Consider the following 27,645-nt stretch of genomic DNA (forward strand, 5'->3'; position numbering starts at 1 on the left):
ATAGCCTAGTTCCGGTCCTATATCATATTGTTGTAGATGACAGATCAATTAGGTTTTTTTTTGTTTTCTTCCATACAAATGTTCATCTTTTACTTTACATGAACTACTTATCAATCACCCAATGTACACAGGTCAACCTGTTCCTCATTTCGGAAACAAGCTCTGGCATCAGCATTTATTCGACTGTTTTAATAATTATTGTATGACACTGAGGCTGACTGTCAATATTGATCAGAAAGCGAAAGTTGACCAATACCTGGCTATCCACTTACTATATAAATTATAACTTATATCGCGCATCAGAAAATCTGCACCTAAAATCGCTTACAGCTTATATTTCATCACGATCGAAACATTCGTTTTGACTATTTACCACCATTACACTGTAACCAACTTATTCTTACACGTTATGCAGGGGGATTTGGATATTTATTTATTTTTAAATTTATTATTGTAAGAATTTAAACATTTAAATCTAAAGATTCAGTTTAAAGCAAAAGTGAGGCATTGAAGAAAGTAAAGGAGAACCACATAAGCAACTCTTTCTATCGTAAATTACAGTTTTATGCAAATATTTATCATCATCACAAAACACAACGTTGCTTAACGTCTGGATTGCCAGCGTCTTTACTTGAACTTTTAACTGACTGGATTTACGATGGTAATTGATTAATATAAAGATGATGATAATCGAGGCCGGTGAAAACTAAAAATGATAGCACTTGTCCTACTTCACAAACTACAGACGGTTAAAAATATTTCCTATTATAATGTACACTCGGGACACATCGTAGCATTATGCTCAACAAATTCGGATTTTCTCACGGAAACAACTATTTGAACAACGTTAGCAACAATCTGTCATAGATTCTATGTGCGTGCATGTATCTATCTGTACACTGCATGTGATATGAATATAACATATTTTTTTAAAATACTTTTTAACTACTTTTGAAAAACAAGAATGTTTATTTCCTGTAAAAATACACTGAATGGTATTTTAGTATAGTAAAACGCAGCGTGCACAGAGCAACAGATTGATTGGTTTTTGTGCTGTTTCCTTGATGGAGCTCTTCATTTGGAAGGATAATCAAAATGGCTGCTTCCGAAGCCCACAATGCTGTTACCGCCAAGAAGAGAAAGCTGGAAGAAGGGGATAAAATTGATTGTGTATTGTCTCCGTTGAAATCATTTAAAGGATTTTCTTTAGAAAAAGTATTATGTGAAAATGCAAAAAGCAAAAGTTTGTTTATTTTGGGTCAATTTGAAGGCAGCGATGATCAGGCAGTAGTCCTCCTTGAGAAAATACCTTTCTCCAGCGAGCGTGCTACCAACTATGTCTGTCAAGATACTAACTTAAAAGAGACGCTGAAAAATGACATATATGGTACTTATGATGCCTACCTTCCAGTGCAAGAGAATGGTAAATACAACATTAATTAAACATAGCGAATTCAGTATCAATAATAGTAGCACTGCTCAATCAAGGGGGATAACTAAGCAGCTTTTGGAAATTAATGGTATCTAATCCTACAATGTAAGACATAGCACATGTTGGTTTTGTTTTAGTGCTATTTTTACTGTCCAAACAATGGCCTTGTTTAACGAGTAGTCAAAGTTTTAGGAATATTTCACACATTTGGCGGCATATATCGACACTCTTTCACTAATTTGTGTGAAATTAATATACTTACTGTGCTGTCTCTATCCTGGCGGAATGAAAATATGACACTAGCAAATGGACACATTTTCATGTTCTGTTGCCATAAATTTAAATTTGTTGCAATGTGACAGTAGTTGTGGTATACCTAAGTATGTATTAAGTAGGTTCATGTGGGGGATATGTTTCTTGAATGAAACAAAACATTGCTTTACAGTTCCAATGGGCATAATATATTTTTTTTTTTTTGTTGTTGTTGTTTTGGGGTTTAATGCCATTTTTCAGCACGATAGGCTACACATGGTGGCCAGTATTAATGGTGGAGGAAGAACCCGGAAAACCCCGGAAAGAACCACCGACCCACGAGAACCTACTGGCAAGCTTTCTCACAGTCCCACCTTGGCTGAATCTTAGACTCGAACCGCCGCAGAGGTGAGATGGCAGTGATCCGTAACGAAGAGCGCTTTAGACCACTTGGCCACTCGGGGCCCCCATAATATATTTTTACTCATTTTGTTAAAGAACAGTATTTCAACCTAACCTGATTTCGGCATTCCCGGCGTTCATCGCGTTCCATCCAAATGAAATATAGGCTTACAAAACTTGAAAACGTGTCCATTTCTTTTGTGAGAATTTGAATTTATTAGTGAAACGACATCAGGGTAGCAGGGCTTGAATTTAACACAAATTTCTTTGTAGCCATAAGGACTAGTATATTGAGAAATTTACTAGTCCTGCCAAATCTTTACTAGTCCTGTTCACAAAACAATGTCACACAGCTTTCATGTTCGTTTACCGATTCAATTATAAAGTTCGAACAACCCGCAGCAAAACTGGATATTTTCTGTGTGTTTGTGTATGCAAATTGCCTACACCAGTTACACCACATAATGTTCCTTTCCTCTTCATAATTCAGCCATTCCCTGTCTTTTGTCCATTTCTTCTGAAATTTTTCCTTATGCTTTTCCCATCATAAGAATTATTCCTCATCATTCTCATTCAACTTTTGTTTTTTTCCGGTGGCTGAACACCTGCTATCAAATGCCACATTTTGCCTGTCTTATAAGGAGGGAGTTATGCCTTGTTTTGAAATACAAAATGTTATAGTATAGCTGACGCGAATTATTTAAAGCAAGAAAAGGAATGGCACAGTGTCCTTTATATAAGAAAGTCAGAGCAAGAAACACATGTCTTTACCCCCTCCCACAATTAAATGGCCTCTCCTTAACAAAGACTTAACTTCAGCGGATGTTCTTCATGATCAAAGCAGTGGCTATTGTAAACACTGTTATAAAATATTAGCATCAGATAGTATTAGTTTCATCTTGGAAAAGGTGTGTTCCCATCAAATGAAGCCATCTAACACTTGGCACGTTGTATTTGACAGCTCCAATTACGGTATCATAAGTCGTAAGTTTGGTAATTGTTCCTAATTAATTGAACCTCAGTGTTTTGTTGAAATTAATAATAAGGTGGAAAATTTTAAAATCTTAGATGCTCATGCTCAGAGATTTTAATTCCCAACAAATGTACGGCATTCTGCTTGGATATCTCCATGTTTATTCAATTATATGTTCATTCTTGTAAGGGAAAATATAAAAACTATTCTTATCATGATAGAAAAAGTAGTTGTATGGAAAGGATGTGTCAATAATGTAATCGTAATAAATTGATCTAATTCTTATAATTTTTTCAATGGAAATGTAAAATATATAGTTTCCTGTTTGTGACTGTTGGAGCGTTTGGGTAGTGAGCAAAAAAAAAAAAAGAACCTTAGCCAAAAAACGTGCAAACTATTGCTTGACATAGCCTGATCGCGCCTGCTTAATATGCAAAAACAATGCACTGAATAGAATACTACCTTTTCATTGGTCAACTGAAAATAAGTTATAAATAAATACAGGGCATCATTTTCTTTTAACCAATGAGAGGACAGTATTCCATTCAGCGGGATCTCACTTGCAAATTAAGTGGGCACGATCAGGGCCATGTCAAGCAGTAGCGTGGGAAAATGATTTGCCATTCCTTAAAGGTATGATGTTAAGTCAAACTTTTGATAGGGATACACAGGCAAATGTCTGAGCTAAATATCGGTACCAAGTTTATTAAGCTACTCTTAAATAGGTAGCGTGAGCAAGGAGACAAGTGTCCTCCCTTGTAGTTATTATATAGTACATGTATGACAGGTCAATTGTAAGCAACGATACTAGCCCCTGTGCTGAGCAATACAACTGTGACAATAGTGTTAACAAGTACTTTTTCTTCAGAATTCTTTAAAATAAAGCTTTTGTGTGCTTTTGAACTCTATGTTGTATTGATTACATATTTACATATGCACATGCCAGGAAGAATTACTGTTCTTCCTGGCATGGTTGACTCCAGCTTTTCTGTAGGCAGTGGACTCTTACCCTACACACTAACATAAATGTCCAAATATCAAAAGTGGGTGGGAAGGGTCAGAGGAAACTCTGTCTATCCTCTAACATGACCAGTGGCCAATATGTTAGTGAACAAATGTAAAATTTGTCCCTCACAAGCGGCCACATTTTGTTATTCATATCTACCCAGAACCAGTATTTGATTATGGCCAGGTAATTAATCCAATTATTTTTGCTGATGTCTGCTGCCAGATATCAGGTTTTCGTTACTGAAAGATATGTTGGCTAAAGTACATGTTTGTTTGAGGTAAGTAAAGGGCATAATTTGTGCAGCGGCAGTTTGTCCGAACATCAAAATTTTGCATGTTTATTATAAGGCATGGGATTATGCATGTTATTTCCCATGTTACTATATTTAGAACCATTTGTAACACATAGAGAATGATCTACATTTTGATATCTTTACTGTGTAAATCGGTTTTGTTTTTGCTTCAAATTTTACACTATGAAAACTTAAAAATGACAATTTTTCAGGTAAATCTCAATTTAAAAATACAAATTTGATATCATTTTAAAGCGTGTTCATTATATTTTTTTTCTGTATAAACAGCAGAATTTTCCGTGATATCACGCGAGATCACTGTGCTTTTTAAAGTATGCTGGGAATAAGCCATATGCAATGGCTGGCCTAACACTTAAGCTACATGACTGGATGTAAATCCAAGACGTATTATGGCCTCTGATATTCCATCCATGGATTACTTATCACTAGTTTGTAAGTAAAATGATTCGTTTTTAATTTTTTATATTTATTTTTGTCTTTATATCTGTTTTTTAAGTACTTGATGTCATTAAATGGAGGTCCTGTTGTACTGTTCAAGGAAAACCTTTTGAGTCCCATTTCCTCGACTAAGTCATTTTTACACTTTGAGAAACAATTAACCTTGAACAAAACAGGGTACCTGAGAAAGACTGAAAAGTCATGTGACAGTATATGTATCACTTCCTTTATAACAAGGTTTTTCGTTTACAAAAGTTTCATCTGCAAAATTAAATTTCAGTACTGTACAGTTATCAACATAGGAATAAATCATTACAGAACTTTAACATGTCATCACATAAATGAAGAAATAATAATTTAGAAGAAAAAGTTAAAGTTCAACTTGACGACAAAAAGAAGAGTTCATTTGCCGAAAAAGTTTATGTGTGGGAGTACTCAAATAAACAAGATCATAAAAGATAAGGAGAATATTCTGTATCAGTGGGAAAATGGAATAAATGGAAAGATAATTATTTGAATTACAAACAAAAACAAATGTATGTACCAAGATTTAAATAACATTTCACAATGGTTTTGTAATGTGTATGCCAACAATACCCCACCCACATTTCATGCCTAAGAATAAGGCTTATGAATTTATGTTATCCTGAAAAAACTGTTTTTAAGACAAGAAGAACATTTTAATAATTAATGCTACTTTTAAATAAGATAACTGCTTTAAGTTATATGTAGCTTTCCATTTACTTTATATACATACACATCTGACAAATATAGTCCTCCTCTAGAAAGGCTACCCCATTTATAAGGCCACTTTTCTGTGGCAGAAGGGGTTGCCATATAAGAGGGGGACCACTGTGTAGAGATCCGACCTTTCAGCAATGAATACATTTGGATCTAATAAAGTCAGGTTTTTACATATGAAAGTGGTTAAAATACCAGGGGTAATGAGATAGCTATTAATTTTGAGAAAATCTTAATATTGATTGCCAGTGCCCTCTAGCAATGCCCCCTGTTGCTAATTAGACCTGCAGATCAAAACAGAACTGTTTTTGGTGGAGCTCTACAGTTTTTTTATTTTGCATAGGGTTAGATTTTAAAAGAAAAACAATGTCCGTGGTTTTTTTGCTGGTTATACAATCTATTTAAAAAATACTTTGTATATCATGTTACATTCATCTGATTTAATTCATATTTATTTTAATTTGATTGTTTGTCAATTTTAAAAATGTTATTCTATTATATGCTATTATAATGTAATTTCTTCACTGAAGATATTTTCCCACAAAATCAGTTGACCTGAATCGTTCTTTCGTAAACACCAGGTGTTGATCTAAATTCTGACCTTGTTTCAAAATTTGTAGCAACCTTCGTAAACAAGTTCTATTTTGTTTTAAAATGATTGGTTTTTGTCAAAGTCAATTTTGGTGTATGTGACATAAACACGATTATGTGACCGCCCCCCTCGATTTCGCAATTCGTATTTTTTCCATTACTGCGCATTTGTTAGTTTTAATATAGATGTGTAGGGAGAGATTTCTCAGTTTTGGTCTTTTTACACTGATGTCAAGTTATTTTGTTGTAACCAGATCAGTTGGATTTCAAAGGATTAATTCTTTTTCCTCTGGAAATATTTTGAGGAGTGCTCACACAGAAATTTTGGAAAGACATTGCTTACAAATTTTAATTGGACTTCCAACACCGGAGTGTCATTTTTTATATTTCTGCATGGAACTGTAGAAAAGCACAGTACTGACTACAGCATATGTCATCACCATCCATCTTGCATTTTCCATCAGGAATCGAACCTGAAATTATTAGAACATTTATTACTAGGACTTTTGCAATTTAATTCATGGATTATTTTTGGATTTGATTCTTGCAACCGTAAGTTCTTCTCGTTTTTTCATTTTACAGAAATAAATTATTTGTTAAATTTTACAAAGCTTGTTGTTTTCACTCTTTCTATGTTACTGTTTATTCGAGCCTAAACATGTAACAATCTTAGATATTGTTAAAAGAACTTCTAATCCCATTTATGATGGTGTAGTATAGGTTATAGAGTATACAGTTTGGCCTTACTTCAGATGTGCACCTATAAAAAGCTGATATCTCTGCTTGATCATTGTCACTTCCTGGACTTTAGAGGTAATTGTTATCATTGTAGAGCTACATCTGTCTACCTTTCTATAATACCATCCACTTTAGTGTATCATGCATGACCATGACACTACAGAGCACGGCAGTAGGCTACTATCTCCTACCACATTAACCCGTCGCTAGGGGTTAATGTGTTAATGCTCTCTGTCTGTGTCTGTCTCACATGCACACAAATACCATTGTTATCATTTTTATAATTCCAGATGGTCAGTTAGCTTCATGCGTTAAATTATGCTATTGTATGTTCATGCAGCAAACACCAGAACTCTGCTTTGCAAATATTAATTATCCCCTGTATAATGTTGTGATTGGATGTTGAAAGAAATCATGTTAGTGAGAATTCCTGTATGTGTGAAAGTGGTTTTTTATTATTTGATGTTTTATCATTCTTTTCACAGCAGTGAGCAACTGCTGACTTTCATATGATCTTTACCGCTCTGGTGGCCTAGTGGTTGAAGCGTCGGTCTCATATGCGGGCGGTCGTGGGTTCGAACCCTGACCGAGCCATACCAAAGACGTACAAAAATGGTACTAACAGCTGCCTTGCTTGGTGCTCAGCATTAAGAGGTTAGTGTTAGGACTGGTTGGCCTGATGTCAGAATAATGTGACTGGGTGGGACATCGTGCTACATGTCTGCTACAGGATACCTAAGTGCTAGACATTGCTATAAACTGTCACACTGCAGACATTGTAGCGATATGACTAAAAAGAGCTTAAAGCTACATTAAAATATCTAAATCACACGCACACACACATATGATCTGTATAAAAAATAGTGCAAAAGTATCTGTAGATACCAATAGCATATTAAATAAAACATTTTTTTAAAAAAGGGTGCAAATTTAGGTTACTTACACAAAATGTAATAAAGTTTACAGTGTATTGGTATTATGTTAAGATTTTCTCAAATTTGATTTGGCTTTATGTATCATACATTATCTTCATTAGAACTAGGAAATGTTTACATGTAATCACATGTTTTCAGTATCAGAAAGTAAGATATTTTGCTCCTGAAACAGATAACACCATAGATAAACCAGTGCCAGTCTCTCAGTGAACCTCTAGCGCATGCTGTCATAACAGTAAACCATTTCATCTAAACTACGTCCACTTTGTGATGGTTATTAGCTGCGACTAAGCGATAATGTGGTGATGTACAGAGCACTTCTCCGTGATAAGCTGCAGCAACTCCACCAGGATGGACAGAGAGATGGTGGAGGTATTTTCTTATATCCTCTCCAATCTCTCTCCACCTCCATCACAAAGTATGGAATAATGAAATTTTTTACGAGCAGTACTGTAGAGAGTGTAAATCTAACTGTTGTAAGACATCATATTGGTGATTTATATTGACAAAGTCTTATATCAGAGGAATAAAAGTGGGTAATGCAACCCTGGTTAAATTTCAGTAAATGGTGATGGCATAAATGAATATTTAAATATATTATTTTGACCAACTAATCCAATTTCGTTTTAGCATGAAACCAGAAACACTCATATTTTTGTTAGGCCTTAAAGACAATGGGGCAACTAAATGCTCCAACTTTTCTTTCCACTGTACTTTTGTACATGTGTGCATTTACATTCTTAACTGAAGCTTACATTTGTCAGTTCCGCAGGTGAATGATATGCCTGCTTGTGCCTCTTGTTCACTGTTATGGGCCTTGACAGTTCACTTCACATTTCACTTCATTTTAGGATCCTTTGTAATTTAGTCACTCTTTCTTTGGTTTATAATAAGAAGAAAATATCAGTTTGTCACTTTTTCATGCATTTTGCCTTCGTATGTTTCAGCGTACTATCCCCGTTTCTTTTCAGCTGTCAAGGCCACTGTGATTTATCCAGCAACTGAGAAGCACATCACAAAGTACACGGACCAGGAGAGGTTTGTTGTAACAGAGACAGCTGACCTATACAAGAGTATCACTCTTCCATATCTAGAAGAAAAGGAATTCAGTGTCCAGGTATATAACTTTCTGGCATTTGTTTTGTTCATGTAATATAAATCCTTTTTGGTTATTGGGAACCTCACTTGTCATGGCAGGGGATGTAAATACCTAAAATTCACCACTCCACCTAGGCTGGAACACTAGTAGCATTTCCACCATGGAGGTGCTGGCTGACTTTGCTGATTGACAGTTTAACAGCCACTGAATATTGACCATTCATGGAAAGACTTGATACGTCATTAGTTATTTACAGTCAAATACCATTTCAACAATCAGTGGTCTTTTATTTTTATCATATATATGGACAATAAAAAATAATCTCAAAAGTTGTGTATATTCAGTACATTTACATACATGCCAACCATTATGCTTTTGGTTTAATCATTACGCTTTTTTTCACCAAATTACATAGTACACTAGACTATATGGACAAATGACAAATTTTGCAGGTCACATATCAGACTATCCTCAACATTTGATAGGCTTTCCAGTAACTCTGAACAAGTAGTAGCCATTCATACTGATTGGCAGAATTCTTTAAAATGCCAAAGGCATCAATTTCTTCAGCTGCTAAGTCGTGTATTAAAATTAAGAAGAGATTTGTATTTTAAAAAAGGGATGTCTTTGACGCTCAGCCAGTGTACACACTTAAGTAGCACTTTCACTGCTCTGTCTTGCTTGGAAGAATATTTTTATAAATCTGCATTCAGATCTGCCTGGTGATGTGGACCTTAAATCAGCAGTTTGTGTTCTGGCAACCCAGCATGCCTTGCCAGTGTACTGTTCTGAAAGTTAGTGTTTTTTTTGCATATTTGGTCATGGAGGTTTTATTAACTTCTGTACATATATGGCAAAACATACAGGCATCTTCAGTGTCACATTCTTCACCCAACTTAACTTTTTTTAAAAATGTATCCAGCTGTGTTTTTGATCATTGCTGCACAAAATAATACATTTTATCTTACGAGTAAATGTTTCCTCATCTTTGGTTCAGTAATAATACTATTATCATTGGTTGGTCATAAACACGGTACAAAAGATAATTTTGTTTGTTTCGGATCTATTTTAATTTTTTTGCCTTGGACGCCATTTTCAGTCAAACGCTGACAGTATCTTTGAACAAAGCAAGGCATACAATTGAGCGAATGGAAAATTGTTGCTTCATTATGTGACAAAGGGGCACATAAATAACAGTTTCTCGTGAGAATTACTTTAAAAAAATCATGTGTTTATTTTCCGCCTCTTTCTTGGGTATGTTGATTATACGGTTTTAACATCTGTTACTACAAGTGATGTGACAGTTACAGGTCACATAAGGTCAGCTCCAGGTTCCACACTCAGTTGAAACCCTATGTACTATGATAACATTAGCGTATGAAATTGATGTGTTTGTGTTTTCCCTGTTTGGGAGAGGTAATCTAGCCATTGATTTATTTAGACCAAACCTTAATTTTGTGTTAATCAGCAAAACATAATATTGGGGTGCATCAGTGTATGTACCAGTGATGATTTTTAGACTGTACCTTTGTTTTTTGTTAATAAGCAAAGCATAACTATGGGAATGCATCAATTTATGTACCGGCGACAATTTTTGTGCGTCAAATTGGAAACGTCTGCATATTTAACGCACGACACATGAATAGATAAAACACTGATGACCCATTTTCAAGAAAAAAGACGGGTTTCTTCAAATGTGAACTTTACCTCCCAGATTCATTTCATTGCTAAGCTTGTAAAGTTGTGAACCAGTCTGCACTTTTAAAGAAAATGATGCTAGATATTAAGTGGAACGTGTAATATTGTGAGTTGTGACGTTACATGACCAAAAATGTAACAGCGTATGGATCTTTTCAAACTTCAAAACATGTCAGATCAGAGAAAAACAACACATCAACACTGCTTTATAAACTTTAAAAGAAGCATACAAGAGTAATGTAATACAGCAAGCTGAGTATCTGACCTCATTGCAGATTTTTCAGTTCATGATCATTCAGCAAAATTTACATGAAGAATAGTTAATGAGTGCTTAATAGAAATAATTTCTCAGGCTACAGTCTGCTTGTATTCTGGTTCTAATTGATATGGAGTTTGTTCTTTGTGATGAGAATTTTGACCAAGAGCAGAACCAGGTTATTAGTAAAAATATATCTTATTCATGTGTGCTGTAGTTGAGGCGTGTAATATAGAGCTTATACTTTTTACACCCAAATGACATTTTTGCCGCTTATAATAGCAATAATTTTTTATACCTCAGGGGGGTTGGTTGGGGGTTGGCATGCATGCATTTAGAAGATGTTGATCAACTTCTTTTGCAATAAGTTAATGCTTTATTCAAAGAAATCTGAGCAAACTTTGGTCCTGACTTTACAAGAGGTACACCTTGTTCAGCATGTGTTGGACAGTGTAAATTTATCCTACTGTTTAGACATGACAAATAATCTGCTGCGGTATGGACAATTCAATTCCAGATAACAGCCACAAATAACAAAACAGAAAACACTGAATTTACAATTAAATGAGAACCACAAGCATTAATATCCCAGCTATGAGGCTCAATATACATATACACGACTATGAACTAGTTCAATTAAGACGGCATGTGTACTGTAAGGGACTGGCCATTTAATTTATGGGGCTAAATTGTTCTTTCTGATGGGGGTATTTTTTTGTTCTTTCATTCATCACAAGATAAATTTGTTTGAAGTAAAATGAAGAATCTATATGGCTGTCTTGGATTAAAGTAATGTTCAGCTATGTCCAACCAAAACAAGGAATGGCATAGTGTCCTTTTTTATACTGCAAGTCAGAACAAGACAACATTTTTGAAGCATTTACACCCACACATACACAACCATTAAAAACTTAACTGGTCTCTCCCTAATACTTGACTTTAGCATATGTTCAGCAGAAATCAAGGCAGTGACCATTGTAAATACTGTTATTAAATGTTAGCATCAGATGATGTCAGTTTCAGCTTGGGAAATGTGCGTTGGTAATACATGAAGCCATCCAACTTGACGCGGTGGTAGTAACAGCTCAAAGTATGGTCCCATCATTAACAACAGAAGTTTGGTAATTGTTCCTAATTAATCTGACCTCAGCATGCTGTTGAAATTAATAATAATGTGGAAAATTGTCAAATCTTAGATGTTGCAGAGATCTTCATTTCCAACAGATATTTTGGGCATTCTGCATGGCTGTCTCCACATGTACATGTATCCTATTGTTTGGTTGTTCTTGTAAGGGAAATAATAAAAACAAAATTTGTATCACCATTTTTTAAAAAATTCAATCATATGGAAATGATGTGTCAATCACCTAATCATAACATAGATCTAATTCGTATAATTATTTTGATACAGGTATTGAAGTATGCTGTTTCCTGTTTGTGACTGCTGGAGCCTTTGAATATTGAGACCCCCCCCAAAAGCCAACTTTGTTTCTTTGAATGGTATTTGGTGTGTTTCTGTATGTGGTATACAGCTTTGCAACTAGTTATTGTGGCCGAATGGATAAAGTGTGTGACACATACATGACTTTTGAACACGAGGTCATTAGTTTGCACCCATACCTCTTCTTGGCTCATTTAACCAACCACCCTGGATGCTGAAGCGGCTCCAGATGGGCTCCTCTGCAGGGATATTGCTATGGACATTTCCAATGTCTTGCTAGAGTACAATAAGAATCTTCTAAGGGCTACCACATAGGGCAGAGACTGTTTTGGAGGGATTATCCCCTCCGTGGCTGCTCAGGATTTTGAGAGACAAACAGGACTAGTGTCCCTATGGACAGAGTAGACAAGATCATGTCCCTGTTGGAGGTGCTGAGAGTAGAGACCATGTTGTTAACTTGTTTTTTTCTGTCTCTGCAGGGGACCTGGAACTGTACAGCAGACCAGGTTCCCATAGGTAGATATACTTGCATCTTCTCAAGTCTCTCCTTTTGGCAGTGTGGAAACTATGCTGGGACCCCTTGAATACTTTGATTTCTCTAGGTGGGGATTTCTACCATCATCTGATTTAGTGAACAAATCATGTCCATTTTTGGGTTGGAGTCCCCATGTACTCATCCACTCTGAACTGCACTCCTACATATTTGCAGATGCATCAAATTCAGGGGTGCTCATCTAGAGCTGGAAGGACTGTTCCTTTAATGTTTATGGTACTGGGAAGAATCTAACTTCCATATTAAATGATTTGAAATGAGGGCAGTGTTTTTATCCCATAAAGGGTGCATCCACCAGATGAGAGGTTATGCATTGGTGGTAGTGTACCTCAGGAAATAAGGAGGAATACATGCCCCTTTTTGTGTGGAGGTTCAGAACCACTTTCACTGGGCAACTTCAGTGGGAATTATTTGCTGAGTTCACCGCATTCCTGGCAGACATAATATTTTGGTGGGCAGTCTGCCAAGGAAAGGGGAAATAGTCCTCATGGAATGGTCACTTCACCAATCCTTAGCAGAATCTCTGTTCCAGCATTGGTGGACTTGTTTTCTGATAAGCTAAACAACAAGCTCCTGTTTTATATTTCTCAGTACTGACCAGAGGGCCTAGGCGGTGAGCACTTTCAGCCAGAAGTGGGGTTTGTCTCGTCACTTAAGCCTTCCTACCTTTCAGTATGATCCCACAGGTTCTACACAGAGTTAGGCACTCCACTGCTCAGCTCATTTTAAATCACCCCTCATTGGCCTTGACAGTTGTGATTCAGTGATCTTTGCGATCTGCTGTTAGTCCCAGGACCTTACCTCAGAGGAGGGACCCTCTGTCACAGCACAGGTGCTGTCAGCTGCACAACAGCCCAGAGATTCCACACCTTTGCACTTGACTCAACTCGAATGATCTCTCCACAAAGAAAAGTTGGCAAGTGCATCATTCAGAGCAGGAAAGATTGACATCTATGGCATATGATGCCAAATGGAGAATCTTTTGTGATTGGTGTACATGAAAACATGTCAGTCCTAGCTATTCCCCTGTGAGCACAGTGGCTAATTTTCTTTTCTTCCATTTTGAAGAGGAACAATACTCAATTTTTACTATTAAGGGCTATTGAGAAGCCCTTTCCACAAGGCCTGGCCACTGGGACAGATTATCACTTAGCAGCCCTTTCCACAAGGCCTGGCCACTGGGACAGATTATAACTTAGCAGACCTTTCCACAAGGCCTGGCCATTGGGACAGATTATCACTTTGCAGACCTGATCAGGTGTTTCGAGCTGCAAAGACCGGTACCTTGCTCTATATTGTCCAAATGGAATCTTTCTTGAATCTTGTCTTTTAATACCCACTCCTTTGGACCATTGATCAGGGCTGTGGGAATTATGGGTCAGTTTCTCTCCATTGTCAACCAGGTTTTATAACTAAAAACCAGTTTCCATTGGTTGTTCCACTCCCACTTGAGTTCCCCAGTCTCAGCTGTATCTTTGCTGGTAATGATTAAGATAGACTTTTATACCCAGAAGTGCTTTATGTTTTTATTTGGCAACCTTTAATGAGAAGTACAGGTACTAAGTGTCTTTTCATCCCATTAAAGATTTAATTGACATTTCAGCTTTCACCATTTATAGGTCAGTTGCATTAACTATCAAGAGACCTTGCCATTTCCTTACTGACCTGTCTTCATGAAAAATAAAGCCTCATGGGCCTGTCTAACTCATTAACTATCAAGAGACCTTGCCATTTCCTTACTGACCTGCCTTCATGAAAAATAAAACCTCATGGACCTGTCTAACTCATTAACTATCAAGAGACCTTGCCATTTCCTTACTGACCTGCCTTCATGAAAAATAAAGCCTCATGGGCCTGTCTAATTCATTCATCTGTGGAGGATGTGATGAAAGCTATGTTTTGGCACTCTCACATTAATGTATTCTTTTACTTTTGTTCAGTAGCCAACTAAATCAAAGGTATTTTCTCACTAGACCTAGTTGTCATTGTTGATAAGTGACACATGTGGATTACATCCCACAGCAGTCGTCTGCTCTTCCATGAGGGTGAGTATTCCTTGTTTGTTTTTTATTCGCTATTTGTGGGATCATCAGACTGCACCCACACTGATAAATTCAGTTATGCAATAGCAACAGGTATGGTGTTACTGATATTAAAATGTGTTTTTGTGGGGAGGTGGTGTGTAAAATAATTTTAATGATGTAACGCTTACCTGTTGCTATTGCCAGATTCCCTCTTCCTGCCCTCAGTGGTGTCCCACTAAGTTAGGCTGCTCCCTCAAAAAGATTGAAGGGGCAGTACACATGGGCAAGAATGTGTGGTGTGTCCTAGAGGACAACCAGTGTTCTGGAATCTTCAGGTTCTCCCTAATGGGAGGATAGAATTTTTGTTGTACAGTCAGGGTATTCTCCTTGAAAAAAAGTATGAGCTACAGTATGCAATTGCAGCAGGCAAATATAACATAATTAGAATTAGTTTACTCCCATCAACCCCAACCCCCTACATTTTAAAGAGATTGAATGTTTATTTAAGTTTAAATTTCTTGAATATTCATACTTAGAGACTATTAAACACATTTTCTTTAGAATTTGTAATATCCTAGGCTTATATGGGAATTAGTGAATTGTGCCTGAGACTTTTCATATATGACTTGGGTTTGAAATTAGAAGGCTTTAAAATGTAATATTTGGTAATGTTGACAATTTAATTCCTATCTATTTACTTGCATAGCCAGAAAATAAACACAAAACATTTCATCAAAAGTCTCTGAAACAGATCACTAGAACATGTACAAAACTATATAATCATAGTGTGAATATGTTGTTCAGGGAAAAGAAAAATGTTTTAAAACTCAAAATGTCTGGACTTCAGATTTCAGAAATTTCTTTACTTGAGAGAAAAAAACATGTTGCATTTATTTATATATGATTTGCACATGTATAGCCTTTCTGAAAATGTGTACTTTTGTATCATAATTAGAAAAAAAGAGAAAAGTTATAAGACTGTTAAGTAAAATCTGCCTCAAAACCTTCATTCAGCCAAAATTACAATTAATAAATCAATCATTTCAATACTTGATATCATTCAAATGAATTATTTTCAGATTCAGTGTAAAGATACTTGTCCCCATGACTTTGACAAACTCTACACCACTGAAAACCCTAACCGATATGTTTGTCTTGCAGCACTTCTTCAAGCTCTGATGTGTTTGAAATCCGATATTTAGGGGACATGTTCAATAATAGAGACTTGGTCATTGGAAGCTCTAGTGTGTTTTGACATTCATCTAGAGCTGAAACATTCAGATTAATTAAGATTCAATTTGTATTGTAGTGGGTGTACAACATTCTAGAGTTGAAATTTTCAGATTAATTAAGATTCAATTTGTATTGTAGTGGGTGTGCAACATTCTAGAGTTGAAATTATTGTAGTGGGTGTGCAACATTCTAGAGTTGAAATATTCAGATTAATTATGATTCAATTTGTATTGTAGTGGGTGTGCAACATTCTAGAGTTGAAATTTTCAGATTAATTATGATTCAATTTGTATTGTAGTGGGTGTGCAACATTCTAGAGTTGAAATTTTCAGATTAATTAAGATTCAGTTTGTATTGCAGTGGGTGTACAACATTCTAGAGTTGAAATTTTCAGATTAATTAAGATTCAATTTGTATTGTAGTGGGTGTGCAACATTCTAGATTTGAAATTTACAGATTAATTAAGATTCAATTTGTATTGCAGTGGGTGTACAACATTCTAGAGTTGAAATTTTCAGATTAATTAAGATTCAGTTTGTATTGTAGTGGGTGTGCAACATTCTAGAGTTGAAATTTTCAGATTAATTAAGATTCAATTTGTATTGTAGTGGGTGTACAACATTCTAGAGTTGAAATATTCAGATTAATTAAGATTCAGTTTGTATTGCAGTGGGTGTACAACATTCTAGAGTTGAAATATTTAGATTAATTAAGATTCAATTTGTATTGCAGTGGGTGTACAACATTCTAGAGTTGAAACATTCAGATTAATTATGATTCAATTTGTATTGTAGTGGGTGTACAACATTTTGGAGAAAAAGCAAGAGTCAGAAAGAATTGTGTTTGAAGATCCGGATCCAGAAACTGGCTTTATCTTGTTGCCAGACATGAAATGGGACAGGAACAACATCAGCACCCTCTACCTGCAAGCCATTGTTCACAAGCGTGGAATCAAGTCTTTAAGAGACCTGAATGGAACTCATCTACCCTTGCTAAGAAATATTCTTGAAAATGGATCAGTAAGAAGCACATTAATTCTTTTTTTTTATTTCTACTGGTCATAGACCAGAAGAGTTTAGGGATGGTTTTTCATTTGTCATCCATTCATCTGTTAACACAAGTGTCTTATCACTAACCCTTAACTACTTGGAGGATGAAACTTTACAGTCACATTCATCCCATGATCTAGTGGGCTCTAAACACAAATGGTGCCTCTTGGACATCCAGTATGGCCACCCCAGCAGCTATATTGATCTTTTTGTTAATGCTACACCTCCTGAATGGATGGTCACATCAATATGGGCTTTTCTCTAAATGACTTTGTATGATGTCTAGTTGTTCCTAAATAAAATGGTGCTGGTCTGACATCCAATATGGCAACCATCTTGAAATTCTTTTTTTCTCGACTCCTCCTAAGGACTGTTCCATTTAAACATACATGGTACTCCAGGAAGGCAGTTTTTAAAAAATATAATCAAGTGTGCTTTGATTTCACAAAGTTCATATTAAAATTATTAGAAAATTCTAAATTGCATCTATGGGTGGGTACCCCACTTTAAAAGTGCCTTCCTTGGGTCCCATGTATGTTTTAATGGAACAGTCCTAAACAGAAAGTCATGTTAACATGGGTTTTTTGCTAGAAGACTTTGTAAGCTGTCTGGATGGTCCTAAATGAAAATGGTGCTAATCGTACGTGTAATACAGACCTGCCAACCCTGACAGTTTTGCTATAAGTCTTATGAAAATGACCCTTAAAATATGGACTTACAAATAAAAGGAAAAACTACAGAAATATGATTGTTGCAGTAAAATCCGGATAATTGGCTTATCCATGTTAGATTAGCATAAGTGGAATAGATCAGTGAACCAGATTAACTTAACAAAAATACTACAGACACTTGAAACAGCACACATTTTTTCATGCTAAGGGTTTGCATGATCAAACTATTGATTTATAGAATTTTTTTAAATGGCATCTAGCTACTGATATATGTTCAAGGTGAATGGTAAAAATAAGCCTCTTAAAAAGTTTAAATTATCAGTACAGAAGAATAAAAAGGAATATTCAGATTGTTCTGAATAAAAGTAGGAAGGGATACAATTATGTTCTTTGGACATATGTGTTGATCTGAGTATGTCATAGGGCAGGGTATACGATTGCAGTCATCATATTAAATGAAGAAAAAAATATTCCAAGAATTATGTAAAATTGAGAGATAGCAAGAAGCCACTGAGTTCCACAGGGTTTGGAAGTGAAGTTTGTGCTAGAGGTAAATATGGTCTATGTGTATTTTATAAACAAAACGTTTCCTGTTGATTCATCGGTTACCGACCATTTAAATACATGTTTTCCAACTTGACAGTAACAGTACATGATATTTTGTTACACATTACTGAAAATTGATGAAACTTATGGGAAAAAATCAGCTGCCTTACAGAGACAATCTTGTTAGGATTGGCAGGTCTGCTGTATGACCACCCCAGTGGCAATCTTGAAAGTCTTTGTCATTGTGAATGGACAGTCACATCACCATGGGGTTTTCACTGAAAGACTTCTTATGACATCAGGTTGGTTCTAAATGAAAATGATGCTGATCAGATCTCTACAATGGCAGTCACAGAAACTCTGTTGAAGATCTTGTTTTGCTATTCCTCCTGAACAGTCATGTTGACATGGGATTTTCACCAGATGTCTTCTTACGATATCTTGCTGGTTCTAAAAGAAAATGGTGCCACTTACACATCCAGTTTAGCTGCCATCTTGAGAATCTTGGTATGGCTAATACTCTTGAACGGATGGTCATATTAACATGGGCTTTTATTGAAAGATCTTTTATCATGTCCAGTTGGTCATAAATGAAAATGGTGCTCCTACGACATCTATTATGGCCACCACAGTGGTGTATTAGAAAAATGTTTGTTGTAAATGAAAATGGTGCTAAAATCTGACCTTTAATATGGCCACTGCAATGGCCATCTGGAAAATTTTATCATTGCTACTTCTAGACCACTCAGGTGGCCTAAGTGGTTAGGGCATCTGCCTCAGATACAGGAGGTTGCAAGTTTAAACCCTGGCCAAGTCATACCAAAGACTTATAAAATGGTACTAGTAGCTGCCTTGTGTGGCTCTCAAAATTAAGAGGTTAGTGTTAGAACTGGTCTGCCTGGTGTCAGGACAATGTGACTGTGTGGGACATGATGCAACATGTCTGCAGCATGATGCCTCAGTGCTAGACATCACTATAAATTATCACACTGCAGACATTGTAGCGATACGAGTAGAAAATTGTTAAAGCTACATGTAAAAATCCAAATTGCACACATGCACACTCACTTCTAGATGGCTGGTCATATCAGCATTGTGCTTTCACTAGAAGACTTCTTTAAGATATCTAGTTGGTCCTAAATGAAAATGGAGTGAATCTGTTGTCTGATAGGGCCACCATGGCTGACATCTTGAAAATCTTGTTACTTTTTCTCCTCCAGAACGTATCATTCGGTGGTTTTCACGAGAAGATTTCTTATAATGTCTTGTTGGTCCCAAATTAAAATGGTTTTGATCCATGTCCAAAAGGACCTCTATCGTGGCCATCTTTAAAACCATTTCACTATCCCTCTTCAAGGAAAAGCCATTTGACAAAGGTTTTTCTTCAGACGAGTTCTTATGGCCTTAAGAGAGGATGCGTATTGACTCTTAATATGTCCCCAGTGGTAGTCATCTTGAAAACATTGTTATCTGTACTTCTCCCAAATGAATGGTTATTTCACCATGGGGTGTTCACCAGTAGACTTCAAATGTTACCTAGTTGACCCTAAATGAATATTTGCCAGTCTGATGTCAAAAATAATCACCACAGCAGCTAAATTGAAAATCTTGTTATTGCTGAAGAATATCAGAGATGGTTTCAACACTCAGAGTGTTTCCCATTACCCTCATTTGCGCTTCAGAGACCCCCCAATTTTTTTTATTTGACCCCCACTTTTGATACCAATGTTTGTTTTTACCTCAATCTGACCCCCACTTTTGACACCAAGGTGATTTATGACTTAGTCTTGCACCCCTAGTGGATACACTGGCACTCTGCAATGGTCTTATCTTGAATTCCTGGAAATTCTTTTGCCATCAAGGGAGTCTTGATTACATATTATTGACTGCCTTGTTATCTTTGATCACAGTTACGAATGAGTCTGTTAATTTAAGGTAGCTTATGTTACATACACAGTAACATTTATAAGTGTTCGATTGATCAAATGAAGTGAGTTCACCCAATATATATGACCAGGGGTCGCTAGATTTTACGTTTGTAGGATTTTTGTGCCTTTTAACTTTTCTTTTATTCCACCATCTTTATTTGATTCAAAAGACATAATTAACATGATAATACAAAGGAGGTCAGCTTTTAATTCAGTACAGCAATACAACAGATACTTCCGGAAGTCAGTTATCAAAACACGGTTGGCACTTAATTAGGTTCTCAGAGAAACGTTCATGGATATGGCTGTTACAGTAGATTGATGCATTTTACGTTCAGTTACAAGAGGGCACCTTGTATTTATGACGATTACACTTAAAAGAAACTAAAAGACAGAACTAAAACACAAATTTCAATTGAATTTTTTTTTAAAATTTGTATTTATTTATTAAAGTACTGCCTTCACTTGGTGTGACATTTTCATTGATCAAAATTTCCTTACATATCGTTAATTGCGGTGTACTAGGAATGTTGTTTGGAAAGAAAATGTAAAAAACATTTTGAACTATTTTTAAATTTGATATTTCATAGTGTTGATTAAAATTTCCAGGTCCTATCTACCGTTTTCAACGATAAAATGAAAGATACATCAAAGTTAACAATACTGATTTTGAACGCAATTTTCTTCAAGTTCAACAAATAGGGATCAATTTTTGGGGTATTGTCTGGTTTAAAAAATGTGTTTTTATGCCTGACCCTGCGTTATAAGTGGGTTCGCGAGTTATCAAGGGAGTGGTGTATTAGCAATAATTATGCTTATACCTCTCAGAAGGAGGTGGGGCCTTGGCATGTATGAGTCCGTCATTATATAGCAAATGCTTTGACTGTCTTTACTAATTTGGATTTTTTGCATTGAGATGCATCTCTTCAATCAACAGCACTTAAGTTGCATCATGTCTCAACACTAATAAGAACACCTTTTGATCTCCATTTTTGTTTGGAGGCAGAAATGAGGAAGTAAATAGACAGAATTCAGAGGTATGATTGGAGACAAAGAGATAAAGAATCATTTGCTGGCCTGTCATAGAATCAGTGTGCATCCCAGTCAAATGTCAGGAGGTCACAATTCACTCAGTTTAAGATACAGCCTTATAGAGGGGGCAAGAAACAGGGTTTCTCATTCCCCAAACCTCCTAACTCCTGCTGTTGACTCCCCACAGACAGCCTGTTGGTGAGTGCCAGACTCTTGCATTTCTACTGTCATTTCAAAAGAGCTTCAGATTTCTTTTATCCAACCCCCTCCTGTGTCATCCTTTCTGCTCATGGCCGATGTACCATCAGATTGGGAGGTTGGAATTATGCAGCAGGAGATATGGTCATTAAACAACAAGCAATCAGTGGAGAATATTAGAAAACCGCAATCTCCAGGGTTTTAATCCAAGCTCTTCCATGCGCAAAAGGCCATTAAAGTCCAGCCTACTTCCATCATAGTGTTTTGACCATCTGGGTTTGGAGTTTATCACCAGTCTCCATCTTGTATGACTCCTTCCGTATTTGTTTGTTGCTGATCATCAAAATCAACTCCATTTCCAACAGGGAGAGGATTACAGCAAGAGTTATTGCGACTGCTCAGATTACTCATTACAGCAGTGGATCTGATTCTACTGTCTCGTAATGCACCCCTTACAGATGACCTTTGGCACCTTTTTCCAGTTCATTCGATCAGAAGGTCAGGATCACAAACAAAGTAATATCATTCCTGCATCAGTGGCACAACCAGGTTTGGCTCACAACAGGAATTCCTATGGAAAGGCCCCAATTGGAAGTTACAGAATGTGTGGTTGGGGAGCCCATCTGTAGCCAGGCTTTGATATGGTCAATGGCAAGTGGGCCAGATCATTCATATTCTGAAGTCTCAATTGGTCAGAGTGAGCTCATGAAGATTTCAGCTTATGAAATTAGAGTGATCTCTGTAAGCCTTACTTTTGAACTAACCTTTTGATCAGAGACATGATAAAAGCCTGTTTACTGGCATGCAGTCAACCTTTTCAGGTTTTTATCTCCAGGAGACAAGATTTGAATCTGGTGGGTCCAGTGGTTGCTGCACTGATGACCGCCAGGCCCAGTGGACATTAGTATAATCTAGTCATGGACATTGGTTCAGCACTTTTGCAGGATTTGGCTGTAAAATATTTGTCAGTAATCCTATTCTTAGCATGCTATAGTTGTCTCAGATATTGTGACCTTTGCTTGTGCTGCTTTCAAGCTAGGAGAGCAGGATATCTTTCAGATGCTTAATTCAGTCTTTCTTCCCTTGAAGGATGCCAGGGGTATAGGTAAGATTTCAGCATTCCCTCTCTATTACTTATTCTCCTAATGCGAAACCTTAGAAACCAAGTAATAGGAATATTGCCCCATATTACAGATATAACTAGGTAACCCCTTCCAATTAGTTAAGGGTAACAAGAAGATCTTAAAGACAGTCCACAAGTACATGATTACAACTTAGAGATTTGCTTGATCACCACCTATTTTCTTCACTTTAAGATGCTTTAAGCTGTTACATCTCTGGTACATTGTTATTATAAATACATAACACCCGTCCTTTATTCCCTCCTCAACTCCATTAACACCAACATCTTCATATATTTTTCTCATTTGTTAATTTGCAAGTGTACGATAAAATGTTTCTGCTGTAAATGCTTTTAAGTTACTATCTGAAATTATTACATTATTTTATGTACAATTTTCTTCTAATGTCTAATTTATAGCAAGTTTCATTGTTTGTACTGTTATGCCTTCAGTAATGATATCAGCCATATTATAACAGTAAATATTATTGTTAATGAGGAGAGTGCTCTTTATAACTATAAGGTTGTCTTTGGTGCTCAATCCTCTATATCTCTTGTCTGATTTTATTTTATTCCATGATGATGTTTGCAAATAAATACTGTTTAAACCAATGTGAATGTGACTGGGAACATACCTGAAGGAGAAGGCAAATTTTTCAGTAAATCAAATTTCTAGATACTTACCCAGTTTCATTAATTTAAAACCCTTCCAACATGCTCGCAGATGCAAGCATCATACTTGATTTACTGCTCAGCTTAAAACTAGTGTTCAGGGGGAGGTAATATGCAAGAGTTACTGCCCTTTTTATATTTGAGACGAGAGATGTTATTCGTCTTTTGGGGAGGGCTGTATTCAGGAGGTGGCAGAGCTTAGTTCTTAATGTGATATGGTAAGCAGTCTTAGAAAGACATAATTTACTGAAAATTTACTTTCTGTAGGGGACTGATTTTCTTGGAATTTGTGGTTGATAGGAACCATGAATTTAAAGATTCAATTCCATGTTGAAGCATCATGGCCCCATTCTAAATCAACAGATTTGTGTGTCAAGAAAAATAATATTTTTGGTAAAACTACACAAATTTATAACATACAAAAAATGCACAGTAATCATATCCATATCAAGCATGCAACTTGACTGATAATATACATTGACAATTATCTTACATTGACAGTAATCATATAAATTCACATTAGTCATTCATGCATCAGTAATCATTTACAATAGCAATATTTACATTCTCAGTAATCATATATACCCATGATTAAGGTAATTATACTTATTTAGGTTGAAATCTTCAATGAAGACACTTTTTATCACAAAATCTTGAAGATACTGCTGTTTACAAATTAGTATTTAAAAAACTGACAATTTTCTCTTTTCAGGCAGCAATTAAAGAAAAATTTGATGTTCCAAGAAGCAAATTAAATATATTCATTCACTATCAGCCATCCTATAATCACATGCACGTGCATTTCATGCATGTCAAAAATGAGTCACATGGGTTTGCACATTTGCTAACAGACGTTATTCAGAATATTGAACTAAAGGAAGACTACTACCAATGGAAAACACTGACCTACATCATCAGGGAAATGGATGGGCTGTACAAAAGATTCAAAGATGCTGGTCATTTGTAATAAATATGTAATTGAAAACCACCTTACTCTTTTAAAAAAATTTCTTCTTCCCCACAGCATCAAACAACATGTGGTTGCTTTAACGAGATTTATTTCCGACTAAAGTAGAGAGAGAGGGATATGTATTGGTTTTGTGGTGTCCATCCATCTGTTCATGCCTTGTATGCATGGTACTGTCTTAAAAAAAATTTGAGTCAAATTAGACCAAATTATATTTTTAGCAATTTATCAGGTTTTAATTCACCTGAGCTTATGGTATGGTCCTGCATCAGTTGTTTGTATGGCACCCGCGTCAATTGTCTGCTCGTCAACACTATCAGGAGGTCTCATTTTTCAACAGGTTGTGATCAAGCTTGGTGTACAAGATCGTGTCTTTGAGGTGAGATTGATTATGAGTTTCATCTGCTCATATTAATGACATATTTTTGCATGTGATTGTCTAAACTTGTGAACACTGTAAAGGATTGATTTTTTAATAGACTGCAACATCTTCTTATAAAAACGACATGATCTTGCATGTGATTGAGCTGGTGAACACCTGAGGTTTCAGTTTTCAACAGATTGTTACGAGTTCATTTATAAACAGCATCTGAAAATGAAACAAAACCATTCTTGATAGACCATGCCTATGAAAGACAACATCTTGAAAGATTCCATGCTTGATGTTTTACTGAGAAATGACCCCCAATGAGAGACCATCTGTTCTTTGAGATATTTTATATATTAAAGTTCAGTTATGAGTGACATCTTTGCATATTAATGAGGTGTTTCATTAGAATAATTTAAATTAATGTGCCTTTGGAATTACAATAAATAAATTGTAATTAAAACGGTTAAGAAACAAAATAAAAATGTAAGAAGTAACATTCTGAGTAATAAAATATGAGCAAACAGTATACACTTGCTTATAAGTCAAGGATTTTTACTGAAAATTTGATTCATGCAGAGTGGGTGTTGTCTTACAGATGTGACATACAAAAGATTTGATAAATCTTGGAGTAATGTTGGAAACGCAAAATGTTTGCAGTACACAAAAATAGTCACTTCAAATATTTTTACATTTTCATGTCACTATTCTCATTCAGAAATGTGTGTGTGTGTGTCTCTATATGTGCATATATATACATACATACGTACACACACTTTATCTGTTTCATGACAGTAATCATTACGCAATACTTTTATCTACAGTCATTTGAAATTTAATAATTTGAAAATGTTGCAAGTAAATTAAATACTGGAAAGTGAAGTGTCCTTCAATATCCTTCAATATTGTTTACTAGTAAGTATATTGCTTTCCTTTTAATGCAAGTCCTAACAACCTGTACTTGATGTAATATTTGTTTTAGGCTGTATAAACACTGTTTGATGTAAAGAAAGTTTCAACTTAATTTGTTTTTTATTTTCCATAATTTAGACTTATTTCACATGTGAGGATTTACAAAGTTTTCTGTCAGTACACTTTGCCAGATAAGCCCTTGGGTTGAAAATTCAGTACTCCCTTTACTATCCTGTTCAGTGCCAAATAGAATTCTACGTTTTCTGGTGACTGTTGGACCTTAATCCCTTAGACTGGAAAGACTGCACCTTACACACATGACAACCCTTTGATCAAGCCATGAGTTTGATACATGCTCAGTGCCATGTAGTGATCTTGCTGCACAATTGACACATGTTCAGTTGCAGCCTTTAATAGATTTTGCAGAGTGTATGATGAAAGTGTTACTTACAGAGCCCAAGCTCAGTCTCTACACAAGCATCTGCATATGACATTGAGGCTGAGGAAATGGAGTTGGACAGTATTTATGATGACTTGATGATGATTAGACAAATGATGCAGGATTTCAGAACTTTATTAGACAATGAGGATGAATTCTAAGACTTCTTACCAGATGACATTAGATAGTAAAATTTATAAGATAAAATCAATCACAGATATGTGGACGTAACTTTCATTGTTTTTTCTGTAAGATTTGTTGAATTAACGTATTTATACATTATATTGTGAATCAGATTATTCTGAAAAACTTTATACTGGTATGTGACCTATAATTGAATTCATGGATTTATCATAAATGATGTCAAGCATTAATGGATTTAATTAGAACAGAATGTAAGTTGTCAATTTATTTGTGACATTCCACTCAATAATGTACATAATTGTATTTTACATTGGGTTTTTTTGTTGTTAATTTTTACTGTATGTCCATGCAGAAATTGCAACTCCGACTCGCTGAAAATAAATCTCTCCTCGGATCTGATTTGCAAAATACACCCTGGCTTAAATGGTCGAAGAGAAATTTGATTTTTGTAGCCCTAAAAAAAGAGGGGGGCGACATGTACTCAAGCCAGCTTATAAGCAAGTATATACAGTAAGAAAAGTATGTAAAACCATCAAATTAGCGTAGTCTTGTAAATAATCCTAAAGTTGTTTCATTCAGTAAGGCACAGTTGTAAAGTGGCTGGATCAGCTGTTATGTTATGAGGCAAGACACTTTGACGAAGAAAAAGCAAAGCCACTAGGCCATGCACCTTAGAGTTTGCTTTTCCCACCAAACTAGAATGTTGTTTACCACTGAAGCATACCATAAATACTGACTTATAAATCGAGTACAACTGCAAACACCATAGACCCTGATACAGTGGCAGATTAGGGTCTGTGTTGTTTGTTCTGCTGATTACTTCTAACAAATGCTCATGTGATTGAGGAAATCTTTGAAGTGTGTAAACATCAGCATGTCTTTACATTATTAAAGTTATTAATTGCCAGCAAATTAATAGTGCTTATGCTTCAATAAGAACATATTTCTTCTACAAAGACCATGTCTAAGTTTATAAATTGATCGCTCTTATTTCTTAATGTGAAAATATTGGTTAGAATGGTTTGTTTCTTAAGACATTTTTTTAAATTTTAAAATCATTTTCTGATAATGTGAATTAAACTTGGATTATTTTTTTCACATATGAATTATAATACATATAATCATTTCGCTGTATATTTTGAGATTCACCTGTTTCCATATTTTTAGATTTTTTGATGATAATACCACAAATAAAGTCTAAAAACTAAAGTATAAATTGTTCAGTCAAAACTGATGGCCACCCAATTTTATAATGTACAGCTAATGACTGTGCTCATGTAAGCATTGATCGTTGTAAATCTGTGTACAAAGGATGTGAAAATAAAAGAAAAAACCGTGTACATTTTTCTTTTTGAAAGCTAACAATAAGGCAGAGTGTATAATGATAGTGCTGTTGTCCATCCATTTATCTGTTCCCTAAACCATTTCTGCACAATGATTAGTTCACCATCTATCATTTCCAAACTTTTCAA

At 35.7% G+C, this 27,645-nt stretch overlaps 1 protein-coding gene across 2 annotated transcripts; it reads left to right on the plus strand.

The window, feature by feature from the left end:
• Positions 1-1,083: 1,083 nt before the first annotated feature.
• On the plus strand, positions 1,084-27,511 carry LOC149788935 (m7GpppX diphosphatase-like). Of its 2 annotated transcripts, XM_089975080.1 has the most exons (5): positions 7,122-7,543; positions 7,997-8,196; positions 8,796-8,941; positions 16,923-17,147; positions 24,057-27,511. In XM_089975080.1, exons 2-5 carry the CDS (start codon positions 8,130-8,132, stop codon positions 24,309-24,311), a joined length of 693 nt encoding a protein of 230 aa, XP_089831206.1. In that variant the 5' UTR covers positions 7,122-7,543; positions 7,997-8,129; the 3' UTR covers positions 24,312-27,511. The 2 variants fall into 2 exon arrangements, with proteins under 2 accessions (XP_089831205.1, XP_089831206.1); XM_089975079.1 differs by lacking the exons at positions 7,122-7,543; positions 7,997-8,196 and adding an exon at positions 1,084-1,423.
• The last annotated feature ends 134 nt before the right edge of the window (positions 27,512-27,645 follow it).

This window comes from Sinohyriopsis cumingii, chromosome 11 (assembly GCF_028554795.1).
Source record: "Sinohyriopsis cumingii isolate HCF-2022 chromosome 11, ASM2855479v2, whole genome shotgun sequence".
NCBI classification, from domain to species: domain Eukaryota; kingdom Metazoa; phylum Mollusca; class Bivalvia; order Unionida; family Unionidae; genus Sinohyriopsis; species Sinohyriopsis cumingii.

Coding starts and splice junctions, on each gene's coding strand:
- LOC149788935 (XM_089975079.1), top strand. CDS start 1,096: ATGGCTGCTTCCGAAGCCCACAATGCTGTTACCGCCAAGAAGAGAAAG. Junction 8,942..16,922: donor AAAAGGAATTCAGTGTCCAG/GTATATAACTTT, acceptor TTTGTATTGTAG/TGGGTGTACAACATTTTGGA. Junction 17,148..24,056: donor ATATTCTTGAAAATGGATCA/GTAAGAAGCACA, acceptor TTCTCTTTTCAG/GCAGCAATTAAAGAAAAATT.